The sequence below is a fragment of the Pelophylax lessonae genome, assembly GCF_965119305.1.
Source record: "Pelophylax lessonae genome assembly, chromosome: 6".
Classification (NCBI taxonomy): Eukaryota; Metazoa; Chordata; class Amphibia; order Anura; family Ranidae; genus Pelophylax; species Pelophylax lessonae.
This window is the reverse complement of record NC_138773.1, coordinates 29,030,457-29,046,514: the sequence shown is the minus strand read 5'-3', so window position 1 is coordinate 29,046,514 and position 16,058 is coordinate 29,030,457. Positions and strand designations below refer to the sequence as shown.

The following is a 16,058-nucleotide window of genomic DNA, read 5'->3' as shown; positions in this document are numbered from 1 at the left end:
AAGTTCTGTCCTATAATAATCATAGTACAATAAAATATTCCTAGAGAGATATCAAATATGTAAGGCGGCTTTAACATTTGCAGTGCAGTGCTAGGAATGTGATAGTCAATGGATACAACAATCACCTTGAATATGAATTGGAATGTTCTGGAATCTTCAAAGAGAAGCAATGAGCCCATTATATCATCGGGGGAATGAGAATTCTCAGACATTCTGTTCACACCCTGATTACTGTGGCCATCATTGTGAGGAAAATATTTAAAATGTTTCTCCAATTACAGAAAATCAATGAAAGGTTATATTTAATAACAGTAAATGATTTGCAAATAATAACTTGGATGAGGAATTACACGATGTTGATTCTCTGTTTAGTTATTGAACATTTTCTTTAAGCTTTGCAGAGCTTTTCCTTTTGTGATGGATTTCCAGCCATCCGGTATTTCTGCTGGTTTTGCATCGTATTCTGTAGCAAACTCCTCATTAAACTGCACAAAAATATATTTCCAGTAATCTGATGACTCAATGCTGGGATCTGGTTGTATGGCCCAATCTGGATAGTATGTACGATACTCCTTGTATGGGTGCCATTTCTCTTCTGTGTCTGAATTATTAAATTCTTCATTAGATACAACAGATGAACTACATATACCAGTGCATAAGATTCGAGTATCATTCCATATGACTCTCCCCAATCCTTTGGGTCTGTGGATGGTAGCAAAGTGCTCCTTGTGTTCATCCCCTCCGGCCTCACAGGGGACTTTACAGAATGGACATTGCTTCCCACAGCCAACAACCTTCCTGAACAATACATCCTGAGGCTTCACCGTCACTCTGGAGAGTACAGACTTTATATCCATAGATTGTGGCTCTGATAAGACTTCTGTTTCTGTATCTTGGAGGAAGAGCTGAATGTTAGATGAAAATTGGCCAACATCAGCCGTGTTGTGGAAAGTGACCGCTTGCATCTCATTCTGTGGGATTACTAATTCTTCCTTTAGTATCTCACATACACTTCTCAGAAAATCTGAGACCGATGGACTTTTACCAGCATTGTCTTCATTAAGAGCGACTCTTATCTTTTTGCCCAGTGAAGAGAGCAGCTCTTCCTGTAATGGTTTTAGGATTCGAGGGGTTGCAAATGTTTCAGTGTGATTTAGTATCCAGGCTTTTGTATATTCCTCATATCTCCGTATATACTTTACATATTTCTGGAAAGACTTTTCTTCCAGCAGCTCCTTCAGTAAAAAATCTTGAAAAAATGTTCTACTGCTGAATTTCTTGTCTGAACTTATTATGCCGTCCACTATTTTCTGTCCAAGATGGTGGAAAATATATTTCATCATTGCCGGTTTTAGGCATTTCTCACAGAATTCTTTGGCTTTAGTCTGATTTACATCTTTCTCTTGAAATATATTAATAAATGTGTCTAAATATCCAGACTTTAGTTTCTCCAAACAGAGTTTTGGATCATTTTCTCTAATGAATTTACCATGCATCTTCTGAAACTCTCTGGAAGCTTTTCCAAGAATGTGAATCTTGATATCCAGTTCAAACTGAATGGACAAATGAAGATTTTTGGATTGATTTTCAATCTCTGTTGTAATCATATGAAGTAATTCCTGGCAGTAGTTGTCACAATAGTCCTCTCCAGTTTCTATCTTCTCTCTGATATATTGGTTACAATTATCTATAAGAGAATGAGCAAAATCATCTATTTGGTGAAGATGTTCTTTTCTCTGGTCAAGACCAATTATTTTTAAAACTGCATCTGTCCATTTCTTCACCCACCCACTCTCAATATATTTCTCTTCTATTTTGAAATTAGGTTGTTTGGTATCTGCCAAGTCCTTCACACCCAGTATTTGTTCATTTACAGCTGATCCTTTATTGCTGATGTCATTTATCAGCTGATTGTACATAGATTTACTGACATTCTGTGTTTTTAATTTTTCTATCTGTAGATCTGTGAGTGTCTTCTTCCACATTTTCTCAAATTCTCTCTTTAACTGTACATTATTCAGCTTTTTTTCCTTCTCTCGGCACTCTTTGAGGAGATCTGTGATTTTGTCTTCAATCAATTTCTGGGAATTATTTTGTATATTCTGAATCTTGAATTTTCCTTTCTGAATAGAAACCGCCTCATCCAACTTCACAAGAGAATTCCTTTTCAATTCCTCCTTCAGGGATGTTGTGCTCAGAATAAAATCTTGTTTGTATCTTTCTATCAGATGAACATTTTCATTTTTATTGTCAAAGTAGTTTTCTAGCAATTTCAACATTTCACTTTCTCTAATAATCAACAAATTGTTGAGCTCATTCTTACATTTGGAGCAAAGTTCATCACTTAGACTCTCTGCAGTCTGATTCCTAATCTTTGTCTCTGTACGGATCAGCCAATCATAGACAGTTTTTCGGAACTCCCATCCCCACTGTGAGTATTGCATAGACAGGTTATTATAAGCTTCTGCCACCAGGCTGTTCCTGAAGCTGAAGATGAATTTCTCATGTTTTACAGCTTTCCATAAACTTTCTATCCATGTTATAAATTCAGGAATAGTTGAAGGCTTGTTCAGAGATTCTTTGCTTGTCATTAATTCTAATAAATACTTTTTTAATTCAGACACATGTTCACTGTACCCAGAATTTACTGGGGCCATTGGTGGGGTCCCAAGCCAGAGCCCAGGAATGTACCAGTTGTCTTTCTCCAGGTTGTAGTTCATCACATCACTGAAAGTTTTGATTTCACTTTTATTTTCCATCTCTGCAGCTACTTTAGTTATTGCATTCAGCTGTTCCAAAAGTTTTTTCCTGTCTCTCATGTTCTTGTCATGAGCGGACACATCACTCACATTCTGATGTACAAACTGGCAGTTGGGTCTCTTTCCTATTTCTTTCATTCTAAGAAAAGCATGGACCACAATCTGTAAAATATCCTTCATTTCTGTTGTGTTTTCCATGGACATATTGATGATGGTGATATCACTCAACCCAACCACTAGTGTGGCCAGTTCATTGTCATGTTCATAACTGCCCTCCAAGGAAGCCAACTCTGGAGCTTTCAGCCCCTCAGTGTCAATCACCAGGATGAAGTCACAGCCCAGCTCCTCCTTGAAGTTCTCTTTCACGTTAAGAAGAGTCATGAAGGCTCCTCGTGTGCATCGTCCACTGGCCACCGGGAACTGCAGACCAAACATGGTGTTGAGAAGAGTGGATTTCCCCGTACTCTGCACTCCCAGCACAGTGATTACTCTCATTCTGCATTTTCTCCCTGTTTTGTTGTCCAGCTCATTTAGAACATCAGTTATCCACCGTAGAGGAATGTTGGAGGCATCGCCATCTATCAGCTCCAATGGAAAACCATTTAACAAGAGATCGGCAGCAATTCCTGGCAGTCTAATGAATTGTCTTTTGCTTTTAGCTATTTTTTTCTTTTTAGTCATGGAACATTCAGCTTCATAAAACTGTCCCATCTCACGTAGGAAATGTTCAATTCCTAAAGAACTGTCAGAGATTTTCTGGTCTATCTGTTTGAGTTCTTCATTATTAATTCGGATATCTTTACATTTTTCCTTGTAATTAGCTTGTAGATTAGAAAGATGATATCTGGCAACTGAATCAAGTTCAAATTTCATCCATTTCAGAAAAGATTGTTTCTCAGTCTCAGACAAATCAGTGATTGCATCAATAAAGAGCATTAAACCACGGGGCAGATCATGGTTATGTTGTTCCTCATGTAGTGAAGATTGTCTCTTTATCAGTTCATATTGATATTGTTGTGTGTCTTTGCCGCATTGCTTTGTCATTCTGCAAAGTTCCTTTTCCACATTAGATAACTCTCTCCAGAGATCTCCCTGTAATTGCATAGTGTTCCTTTTGTACTCGGACACATCTGTTATTTCTTCTGTAATTTTCTTGGCATGTTCCCTGGCCTCCTGACATTCAGGAACTCTCTCATCCACTTGGATGTCCAATCCATGAATTTCTTTCCCAAGGTCTCTCATATTATGTTTTTTTTGTGGACTGTTTAAGGAATTATTAATAGTACTTTGTATTCTTTTTACAAATGTTGCCTCGTTTGCTGTGCCTGCATGTATTATCACATTTGGTTTTTTGAACTTTAGCACTGGCATTAAGTCCTGAAGGGTCTTCAGTGTCTGTGTACTCACAGTTTTGCCAGAACCAGGAGTAACAATGAAGTAATACTGGATGTCAGTTGTAGGGAAGGATGATAAAAGTGTGAATTCCCTCTCAGAAATTTCCTCAATGAATATAAACACAGCTGATGAAATTCTTGTCAGAAACATGAACTGGTTCCAGTTGGTCTCCAGGTCTCCTCGTAGGTTGGTCATTGCGATGGGTTCTGGGAAAACATCAGACTTGCCACACGGAAAATACCAGGACATTTCCACCAGTCCATCAGATATTTCCCTCTTAATGTTCCCTCCAGCCATGTTGTCATGTATGAAGAAGTTATTATGTAGCAGAGCTGGATTAAGAATTTGGTTCAGGATTTTAGATTTGGATAATTTGTTTTTTCCCAGTCTGACATAAGAGAAGATTGGCATGGAAATATTCACCACATTTTCTTCCCTGAATCCTTTTTTTTCTGCTAATGACTGAGGTCTCCACTTCTTTACAATATCTCTCATTGCCCAAATCATGAGGGTGCAATGTGACCCGTCACCAGCAGGGAGCAGCAGAGGGACAGCAAACTGACACATGGACAATTTGGTTACAATCTCTTGTTGGAGAAAACTGTCTGAGCAATGCAGGAGGAGACACAGGACATCCAGGGGGTGAATAGAGGAAGATGAATTATCACCTGGAACTAAAAAATCATTAATTAGGTTGTCATCATCATCATTATATACATCAACACCAATAGACTGATCTTTCTCAAGAAGAATGTCTCTTGCAGTCCCGTTTAAGGCCATGAGTTTCTTTAAGTAATTCCAGGGAAGATCCTCCACAGTTTTCGGTGATCCATCATGCACATTCCCTAAGCCAACACTCAGGATATCTTTCAGAGTCAATTTTGATTTCAGATAATTATCCATATTAATTTTTTTTGCAAGCTGATGAATAGTAGTCTTTCTGGTATAAAGTCCTGTAAGAGAAGAGATGTTTAATGTTATCTGTTTCTACATTACCATTCAGTCCACTTGCTAAATTGTAACCAACTGGAGAACAGCAAAGAAAAGCAAGCTCCTACAACCACAGTAATCCATACAATGACAGTGAGGGAGATCTATGATAATCCAGATTTATGTGTGAATAGGGATTGTTTAACCACTTCTGGACCAGAAGGTTTTCCCGCTTAATGACCAGGTAATTGTTTGTGATTCGGCACTGCATTACTTTAACTGAAAATTGCGCGGTCGTGCGACGATGTACCCAAATAAAATTGATGACCTTCTTACTCACACATAGAGCTTTCTTTTGGTGGTTTTTGATCACCTCTGCGATTTTTATCTTTTTGCTCTATAATTAAAAAAAGAGCGACAATTCTGAAAAAGAATATATATATTTTTTACTTTCCGCTATAAAACATTCCAAAAAAAAAAAATGTAAAAATCTAATTTTGTCATCAATTTAGACCAGTTTGTATTCTGCTACATATTTTTGGTTAAAAAAAAATCCCAATAAGTGTTTATTGATTGGCTTGCACAAAAGTTATTGCGTCTACAAACTAGGGGAAAGATTTATGTCCCTTTTTTTTATTTATATTTTTAACTAGTATTAGCGGTGATCAGCGTTTTTTAGCGGGACTGCGACATTGTTGCGGACAAATCTGACACCTGACATTTTTTTCACACTTTTGGGGGTACCAGTGACATTGCTACAGTAATCAGTGCTAAAAATATGCACTGTCACTGTACTAATGACACTGGCAGGGAAGGGGTTAACATCAGGGACAATCAAAGAGTTAAATGTGTCCCTAGGGAGTGCTTTTTAACTGTGTGGGGGGTGGGCTTACTGAATGAACACAGAGACCTGTGTTCCTAAATAGGAGGAACACAGGATCTCTGTGTTCATTGCTGACAGAACAGCGGTGTGCCGTGTTTACAATGGCAGACTGCTGTCCTGTCTCTCTGGGGAGCGATGCCGGGTGCCCGGCGGACATCATGGCCACCGGACCTGCTGATTGGTTCCCCCTGTGGCCAATCAGCATGCGCACGCAGGCATCTGGCTGCGCGAGTGCCCCCACTAGCGGTTCCCGCGAAACGATGTACAGATAAGTCATTTTGCGGGACAGAGCCGACCTGCCACTTGATATGTAAGGCAGCTGGCTGGCAAGCAGTTAAAAAAAATATATTACAATTGATATATTCCTTGATGTCCCCATGACAGTGAAAGATGCCTCAGATCTTTGTCTTTGGGATTGAAAAGCGCTGTCTTCTTATCTGTGTATTTATCTAACTGCCCAAGTCAGCTTAGTTCTAGCTGAGCACAAATAAGAAACTTCTCCAGTAGGGTGCATAGCATAGCCTTGTAGGGTAGGGGTAGGTTGGTAGGGGGGAGTTAGGTCCTCCATCTTTTCCTCCTTGTTGGTTGCCAAGCAAGTTTTACATGAGAGATCAACCCCAGGGTTGGTTCTTCTGCGCTATGCCAGGCACTTTGGTTAGGGTAACTGCCTTACATACAATTACTTACTCAACTTCAAAAAAGGCACCATGCCTCTTACTAAATACCTTGGACTGTCTACTTTCCAAAAAGGGTCATTTGGGGGGTATTTCTACTGTCCTGGCATTTTTGAGCCTCAAGAAATTAAATAGAGAGGTAATGTATCGGGGCCATGTACATGTAGGCAAACACATGCATGTGTATTTAAACTTTGGGGTGCACACCCTAATGCAATAGGCTGCGCACACCTATGGGCGGTGTAGGTGGAAGCGGTGGTGGAGGAGGACCAGGGCCGGATTACGAGCATCATGGGCTTGGTGCTGAGGATTTTGAAGGGCCTTAAGGGCCGTGCCTTGGCATGCACCCAGAGGAGGAAGGGTGCAGCCATGCATGCCTAATTCCACATGGGATGCTGTCTCTGAAGCCCATAAACACATCCATGCATCGGCAACTGTCCCTCCTTGTCCGGCCTTCGTGCTGTGTGAGGAGGTTCTGAGGGAGCTGCCTGGGGAAGCGAGCATAGAAGCCAGACTTCTGTGTTTACAAGTGACAGAAGAGCAGTAACAGTGAATCCAATAGCCCCTACGTTAATCTGGCCCTGAGGAGGACGAGGTATCCAACACTGCTTCTTTTCACAAATTTTAAATGAGGATACACCCCAAAAGAGTAGGAAAGAGCAAAAATGGAACAATGGCTGCGTAAGGTCGGTATCCATCGCTATTCTGCACAAGGTACGGAAAAGTCCCGTGGGATCCATGCCTGGTTCATTTTAATGAACGTGAGCTTGTCCACATTGTCTCTGGACAGGCGGCTGCGCTTGTCTGTGATAACGCCCCCAGCCGTGCTAAATACACGTTCAGATAATACACTGGCTGCAGGGCACGCCAGCACCTCCAAGGCGTAAAGGGCAAGCTCAGGCCATGTGCCCAACTTGGAGACCCAGAAGTTGAAGGGGGCAGACCCCTCATTCAGTACGTCTAGGCGTGTGCACACATACTGCTCCACCATGTTGGTGAAATGCTGCCTCCTGCTAAGACGTTCCATATGAGCTGCTGGTGCTGCTGTTTGTTGTGGCGTGCTGACAAAGCTTTTCCACATTTCGGCCATGCTAACCCTGCCTTCTGAGGTGCTGGCGGTGCCCTGGTTGCATTGGCGACCTCTTCCTCCTCCTCCTCCTCCTCCTCCTCCTCTGCCTTGTGCTTCCACTGTGGCCCCGCTGTCAGGTGGGAATGCCAGCAGCATGGCGTCTACCAGCGTACGCTTGTACTCGCGCATCTTGCGATCGCGCTCCAGTGAGTGAATTAAGGACGGTACGTTGTCCTTGTAACGGGGATCCAGCAGCGTGGCCACCCAGTAATCAGCACAAGTTAGAATGTGGGCAACTCGGTGGTCATTGTGGAGACACTGCAGCATGTAATCGCTCATGTGTGCCAGGCTGCCCAGAGGCAACGAAAGGCTGTCCTCTGTGGGAGGTGTATCGTCCGTGTCCTCTGTATCCCCCCAGCCACGCACCAGTGATGGCCATGAGCTGGCCTGGGTGCCACCCTGCTGTGAACATGCTTCCATCTCCTCCTCCAGCTCCTCCTCCTCATCCTCCTCATCCTCCTCATCCTCCAGAACTGTGCCCCTGCTGGACAATTGTGTCCCTGGCGTTTGTGTGTGCAGGAACCCACCCTCGGAGCCCCTTGCGAATGACTGCCCTGAAAGCCTTGGAAATGTTACCTCTTCATCCTCCTCCTCCTCATCCTGTGCCACATCCTCTTCCATCATCGCCCGAATTGTTTGTTTTTTCAAGGAGGCAAAGAAGTGGGATAGTTAAGCTGAGAACGGCGTCATCGGCACTGGCCATGTTGGTGGAGTACTCAAAACAGCGCAACAAGGCACACAGGTCTCGCATGGAGGCCCAGTTATTGGTGGTGAAGTGGTGCTGTTCCGCAGAGCGACTCACGCATGCGTGCTGCAGCTGAAACTCCACTATGGCCTGCTGCTGCTCGCATAGTCTTTCCAGCATGTGCAAGGTGGAGTTCCACCTTGTGGGCACGTCACATATGAGGCGGTGAGCGGGAAGGCTGAAGTTACGCTGCAGCGCTGACAGGCGAGCAGCAGCAGGGTGAGAACGCCGAAAGTGCGCACAGACGGCCCGCACTTTCTGCAGCAGCTCTGACATATCGGGGTAGTTTTTAAGGAACCTCTGCCCCACCAAATTCAGCACATGCGCCAGGCAAGGGATGTGCGTCAAACCGGCTAGGCCCAGAGCTGCTATGAGATTTCGCCCGTTATCGCACACCACCAGGCCGGGTTTGAGGCTTGCTGGCAGCAACCACTCATTTGTCTGCTGTTCCATGCTCCTCCACAACTCCTGCGCGGTGTGTGGTTTGTCCCCCAAACAGGCAAGTTGTAAAACTGCCTGCTGTCGTTTACCCCTGGCCGTGCTGAAGTTGGTGGTGAAGGTGTTACGCTGTCCGGATGAGGAGGCGGTAGAGGATGAGGAAGCGGAGTAGGAGGAGTTAGGAACAGGAGGCAAACTGAAGCGCCCTGCAATCCTCGGTGGTGGAAGGACATGCGCCAAATTGCTATCCGCCTCAGGCCCATCCGCCACTGCATTTACCCAGTGTGCCGTTAGGGAGATATAACGCCCCTGACCGTGCTTACTGGTCCACGTATCGGTAGTTAGGTGGACCTTGCCAGAGATGGCGTTGCGCAGTGCACACCTGATTTTTCCCCCACTTGGTTGTGCAGGGAAGGGGTGGCTTGCCTGGAAAAGTAGTGGCGGCTGGGCACGACGTACTGTGGGACAGCCACCGACATAAGGTTTTTAAAACTGTGCGTCTCCACCAGACGGAATGACAGCATTTCAAAGGCCAAGAATTTTGAAATTCAGGGCCAGGGATCGCGGGTGGGTAGGGGGGTACTCTCTCTTCCTCTCAAGTGTTTGGGAGATGGAAAGCTGAACGCTTCCACGGGACATTGTGGAGATGGTTGGTGACCCAGGTGGTGGTGTTGCTGACAGATCCTCTGTTTGCGGCGTGGCAGGTGCCGGTATCACTACAGATGTGGCTGGAGCGGCCGAGACTGCAGCAGAAGAGGAAGCAGGATGAGCCAGAGACGTTTCTTGGTTTTGAAGGTGTCTACTCCACTGCAGCTCGTGCTTTGCACTTAGATGCCTGATCATGCAGGTTGTGCTCAGGTTGAGAAGGTTTATGCCTCGCTTCAGGCTCTGATTGCACAGGGTGCAAACCACTCGTGTCCTGTCATCAGCACATTTTCTAAAGAACTTCCACGCTAGAGAACTCCTTTGAGCTGGCTTTGGTGCGCTCGTTCCCTTGCTGCGTTAGGCAGTAGCAGGCGTAGTGTCTAGGGCACGGCCACTCCGCTTCTGCACCCTGCTCCCTCTTCTGCTGTGCTGGTGGCTCTGTGCGACCACCGCCTCTTCCTCCAAACTACTCAGGTCACCTGCATGACGCTCATTCCATGTGGGGTCGAGGACCTCATCGTCCTCCACATCATCTTCCACCCAGTCTTCACCCCTGCCCTCCTTGTCGGTCTCCACAATGCTGAACGCCGCAGCAGTTGGCACCTGCGTTTCGTCATCATCGGAGACGTGCTGCGATGGTCCTTGCATGTACTCATCTTGAGAAATAAGTGGTTGGGCATCGCTGCACTCAATCTCTTCCACTTCTGGGGCAGGGCTAGGTGGATGGCCCTGGGAAACCCTGCTGACAGAGTCCTCAAAAAGAAGAAGAGACTGCTGTATGGCTTGGGGCTCAGACTGCTTGCCTGATTTGCAAGGGGGTGAGGTGAAAGACAGTTGGACATCGGCTGCAGGTGCCAACTCTGACCTTTCTGCAGTAGACTGGGTGGGAGACAATGTGAAGGAACTGGAGGCACTGTCAGCAGCAAACCAATCTACTATTGCCTCTCTGTGTTCTGGCCTCATCACTTTTAGAGGCGTATGATGCCCTACCAAATACTGATGCAGGTTCTGTCGCCTACTAACACTTGAGGAAGGTGTTTCACTTGTGCGTGTAGCTGGCACAGATCGACCACATCCTCTCCTTGCATTAGGAGCTCTACCAGCAGCACCACGACCCAGGCCACGGCCCCTATTTGACGGTCTCCTCATATTTCTGTAATTTATGATCTTGCCCTAGAAAGGTGTTTATTGAATAGCGGAACAAAACAACAACAGTATCGCACGGGTGTATCTGAAAGTCAAATATGCAAACTATGCCGCAATTTAATGTTTATTTACCCCAAAAGGGTGTATATTGAATAGCAGAATAGGAAAAAGGATAAAAAAACGGTGTATCTCACACGTACAAACACAGACTAGGCCCCGATTAAAATTTTTTGTACCCTAAAGGGAGGATGAGGAAGAGGAGTAGGAGGAGTTGCTAACAGGAGGCAAACTGAAGCGCCCTGCAATCCTTGGCGGTGGAAGGAGATGCGCCAAACAAATTTAAAAGGTGTATCTCACACGTACCGATACAGACTATGCCGTAATTTAATTTTATACACTCCAAAAGGGTGTATATTGAATAGCGGAATAGGAAAAATGTTATAATACGGTGTATCTCACACGTACAAACACAGACTAGGCCCCGATTACAATTTTTTGTACCCTAAAGGCAGGATGAGGAAGAGGAGTAGGAGGAGTTGGGAACAGGAGGCAAACTGAAGCGCCCTGCAATCCTCGGCGGTAGAAGGAGATGCGCCAAACAAATTTAAAAAGGTGTATCTCACATGTACCGATACAGACTATCCCGCAATTTAATTTTTTACACTCAAACAGGGTGTATATTGAATAGCGGAATAGGACAAATTTTACAAAACGGTGTATCTCACACGTACAAACACCAACTAGGCCCCGATTACAATTTTTTGTACCCTAAAGGGAGGATGAGGAAGAGGAGTAGGAGGAGTTGGGAACAGGAGGCAAACTGAAGCACCCTGCAATCCTCGGCGGTAGAAGGAGATGCGCCAAACAAATTTAAAAAGGTGTATCTCACATGTACCGATACAGACTATCCCGCAATTTAATTTTTTACACTCAAATAGGGTGTATATTGAATAGCGGAATAGGACAAATTTTACAAAACGGTGTATCTCACACGTACAAACACCAACTAGGCCCCGATTACAATTTTTTGTACCCTAAAGGCAGGATGAGGAAGAGGAGGAGTTCGGAACAGGCAGGAGGCAGACTGAAGCACCCTCAAATCCTCGGCAGTATGAGATGCGCCCCAAAAATTGGAAAGGTGTATCTCACACGTACCGACACAGACTATCCTGCAATTTAATTGTTTATACCCAAAGGTTTTGATTAAATAGCGGAATAGAAAATATGATCAAAAAAAGTGTATGTGTCTCACACGTACAGAAGCACACTAGGCCCCAATTACTATTGTTTGTACCCCTAAAAGGCTGAATGAGGAGTAGGAGGAGTTTGGAACAGGCAGCACCCTCAAATCTTCAGAAGTATGAGATGAACCCCAAAAACTTGGAAAGGTGGATCTCACACGTACCAACACAAACTATCCCGCAATTTAATTGATCCCCAAAGGTTTTTATTGAATAGCGGAATAGGAAATATGATCAAAAAAAGTGTATGTATCTCACACGTACAAAACCACACTAGGCCCCAATTACTATTGTTTGTACCCCTAAAAGGCTGAATGAGGAGTAGGAGGAGTATGGAATAAGGATGATCGAACTTTTGAAAAGTTCGGTTCGGCCAGAACATCCGAACTTCCCGAAAGTTCGGCCCGGATTTCAGAACCCTATTGAAATCAATGGGACCTGAACTTCAGTAATCAAAAAACACCATTTTTAAGCCCTAAAACCCAATAAACGCCCCTAAAAAGTGCCCAGGGTTCTGGGTCATGCCCCATTAACTATGAATCACACAAAAAAAGTTCTTAAAAATTGTCATTTTTGATAAAAAAAGCCAATTATTGAAAAAATTAAAAAAAAAAAAAAAAAAAGAGATTTTTTGATTTTTACTTTTGATTTAGTATCTGGGGGGTCTAAAAGGTGTGCATGTGAAGTTTCAGTTCTGTAGCATGTCCAGAACCATAAAAAAAGATTGTTTGTATTAGAAGACATTCAGGACAGGGGGTTGGCTTCTCTGCTGTAACATCTTGCCGGTTTAATAGAAGGCATTTTTTTGGGTTCTTTGCAGTCAGGAAAAACATCTGAACTTGTGTATAGTGGTACTGTGCACAAGTTATGATGTTTTGCCTGCCTCCAAAAACACCCAAAAAATGACAGCAAAAACACACCTGTGCATTTTTTTTGACGCTAGCGTTTTTTTGGCATTTTTTTGGGGTTCTTTTGAGGCAGGCAAAACATCTGAACTTGTGTATAGTGGTGTATATACACACATCCATATATTTATATACACACCTAGACATATATAGGTGTGATAGTAGCAGAAATATATGCTTGCGCTAATGAAATCATTTACAGTAATATATTTCTGCTACTATCACACCTATATATGTCTAGGTGTGTATATAAATATATGTATGTGTGTATATATACCACTATACACAAGTTCAGATGTTTTGCCTGCCTCAAAAGAACCCCAAAAAATGCCAAAAAAAACGCTAGCGTCAAAAAAAAAATGCCCAGGTGTGTTTTTGCTGGCATTTTTTGGGGGTTTTTGGAGGCAGGCAAAACATCAGAACTTGTGCACAGTACCACTATACACAAGTTCAGATGTTTTTTCTGACTGCAAAGAACCCCAAAAAAATGCCTTCTATTAAACCGGCAAGATGTTACAGCAGAGAAGCCAACCCCCTGTCCTGAATGTTTTCTAATACAAACGATCTTTTTTTTTATGGTTCTGGACATGCTACAGAGCTGAAACTTCACAGGTACACATTTTAGACCCCCACAGATCTGAAATCCAAAGTAAAAATCAAAAAATCTCTTTTTTTTTTATTTTTTCAATAATTGGCTTTTTTATCAAAAATGACAATTTTTAAGAACTTTTTTTGTGTGATTTTGTGTCTGGGGGGTCTAAAAGGTGTACCTGTAAAGTTTCAGCTCTGTAGCATGTCCAGAACCAGAAAAAAAAAGATAGTTTGTATTAGAAAACATTCAGGACAGGGGGTTGGCTTCTCTGCTGTAACACCTTGCCGGTTTAATAGAAGGCATTTTTTGGGTTCTTTGCAGTCAGGAAAAACATCTGAACTTGTGTATAGTGGTACCGTGCACAAGTTATAATGTTTTGCCTGCCTCCAAAAACCCCCAAAAAATGCCAGCAAAAACACACCTGGGCATTTTTTTTTTTGACGCTAGCGTTTTTTTTGGCATTTTTTGGGGTTCTTTTGAGGCAGGCAAAACATCTGAACTTGTGTATAGGGGATATATATACACCTATATGTCTGAATTTATACCCCTAGACATATATAGGTGTGATAGTAGCAGAAATATATTACTGTAAATGATTTCATTAGCGCAAGCATTTATTTCTGCTACTATCACACCTATATATGTCTAGGGGTATATATTCAGACATATATGTCTATATATACACCCTATACACATGTTCAGATGTCATGTCTGACATCAAACATGTCCTCAAAAAAGCACTGGCAGTGGCAGCCCCTGCAGCATAAAAAATGCTTGCTGGTGAGAAGCCATATGGGTGTTCCGAAGCGATTCAGAGAAATGATCATTTCTCTATAGCGGTCACCCTGCTATGGAGGGGTTTTGTCACCCTTCCATAGCAGTCACTGCCAGTTAACCCTACACTACACTACGGTCCCCTTACACTTAACACTTTCCCTACAGAAACTCAATTTTTGAAGCTAACTTAAGTGTAAAGGAGCACTCTAACTACACTAGATATCCCTTTCCTCACACTAATAAATAGCTAAATGACACTTTTAAAGTAAAATGAACAGAACTGCTTCCACTCTCTTCCATGTCCAGTATAACAATGCTAGGAATATGGCGGGGGCGATCTTATATACTGGGGGGCGTATTCACTAATGATTGGTCTAGGGACCCCCTAGTCACTCCAATCACATTCCTAGCATTCTTCTGCCCCCTCAATTGGCTTTTGCTAATGGTTCTGGTCCTATTACGGGCTTTTAAAGCCCATTTCCTGAAGCATTGCATTTTGGGCGGTTCTGGTTGCCGAATTCCGAACTTTTTGGGCAAAAAGTTCTAAATTCGGCCGAACCTCGAACACCCAATGTTCGGGCCGAACCGATGGTGGACCCGAACTGTTCGATCATCCCTAGTATGGAACAGGCAGCACCCTCAAATCTTCATAAGTATGAGATGAACCCCAAAAACTTGGAAAGGTGGATCTCACACGTACCAACACAAACTAGCCCGCAATTTAATTGATCCCCAAAGGTTTTTATTGAATAGCGGAATAGGAAATATGATCAAAAAAAGTGTATGTATCTCACACGTACAAAACCACACTAGGCCCCAATTACTATTGTTTGTACCCCTAAAAGGCTGGATGAGGAGTAGGAGGAGTTTGGAACAGGCAGCACCCTCAAATCTTCAGAAGTATGAGATGAACCCCAAAAACTTGGAAAGGTGGATCTCACACGTACCAACACAAACTATCCCGCAATTTAATTGATCCCCAAAGGTTTTTATTGAATAGCGGAATAGGAAATATGATCAAAAAAAGTGTATGTATCTCACACGTACAAAACCACACTAGGCCCCAATTACTATTGTTTGTACCCCTAAAAGGCTGAATGAGGAGTAGGAGGAGTATGGAACAGGCAGCACCCTCAAATCTTCAGAAGTATGAGATGAACCCCAAAAACTTGGAAAGGTGGATCTCACACGTACCAACACAAACTATCCCGCAATTTAATTGATCCCCAAAGGTTTTTATTGAATAGCGGAATAGGAAATATGATCAAAAAAAGTGTATGTATCTCACACGTACAAAACCACACTAGGCCCCAATTACTATTGTTTGTACCCCTAAAAGGCTGAATGAGGAGTAGGAGGAGTATGGAACAGGCAGCACCCTCAAATCTTCAGAAGTATGAGATGAACCCCAAAAACTTGGAAAGGTGGATCTCACACGTACCAACACAAACTATCCCGCAATTTAATTGATCCCCAAAGGTTTTTATTGAATAGCGGAATAGGAAATATGATAAAAAAAGTGTATGTATCTCACACGTACAGAAGCACACTAGGCCCCGATTCCTATTGTTTGTACCCCTAAAAGGCTGAATGAGGAGTAGGAGGAGTATGGAACAGGCAGCACCCTCAAATCTTCAGAAGTATGAGATGAACCCCAAAAACTTGGAAAGGTGGATCTCACACGTACCAACACAAACTATCCCGCAATTTAATTGATCCCCAAAGGTTTTTATTGAATAGCGGAATAGGAAATATGATCAAAAAAAGTGTATGTATCTCACACGTACAGAAGCACACTA

The 16,058-nt window shown here is 43.3% G+C and overlaps 1 protein-coding gene across 1 annotated transcript in view; it reads right to left on the bottom strand.

The window, feature by feature from the left end:
* The window catches only part of LOC309558511 (uncharacterized protein), a gene marked incomplete at its 5' end in the record, with an annotated part of 140,070 nt that overhangs the window by 116,316 nt on the left and 7,696 nt on the right, over positions 1-16,058 (bottom strand). The window contains one exon of the mRNA XM_082261591.1: positions 374-5,107. Within this exon, the coding sequence (XP_082117717.1) occupies positions 374-5,107 (4,734 nt within the window). The remainder of the gene's footprint in view (positions 1-373; positions 5,108-16,058) is intronic.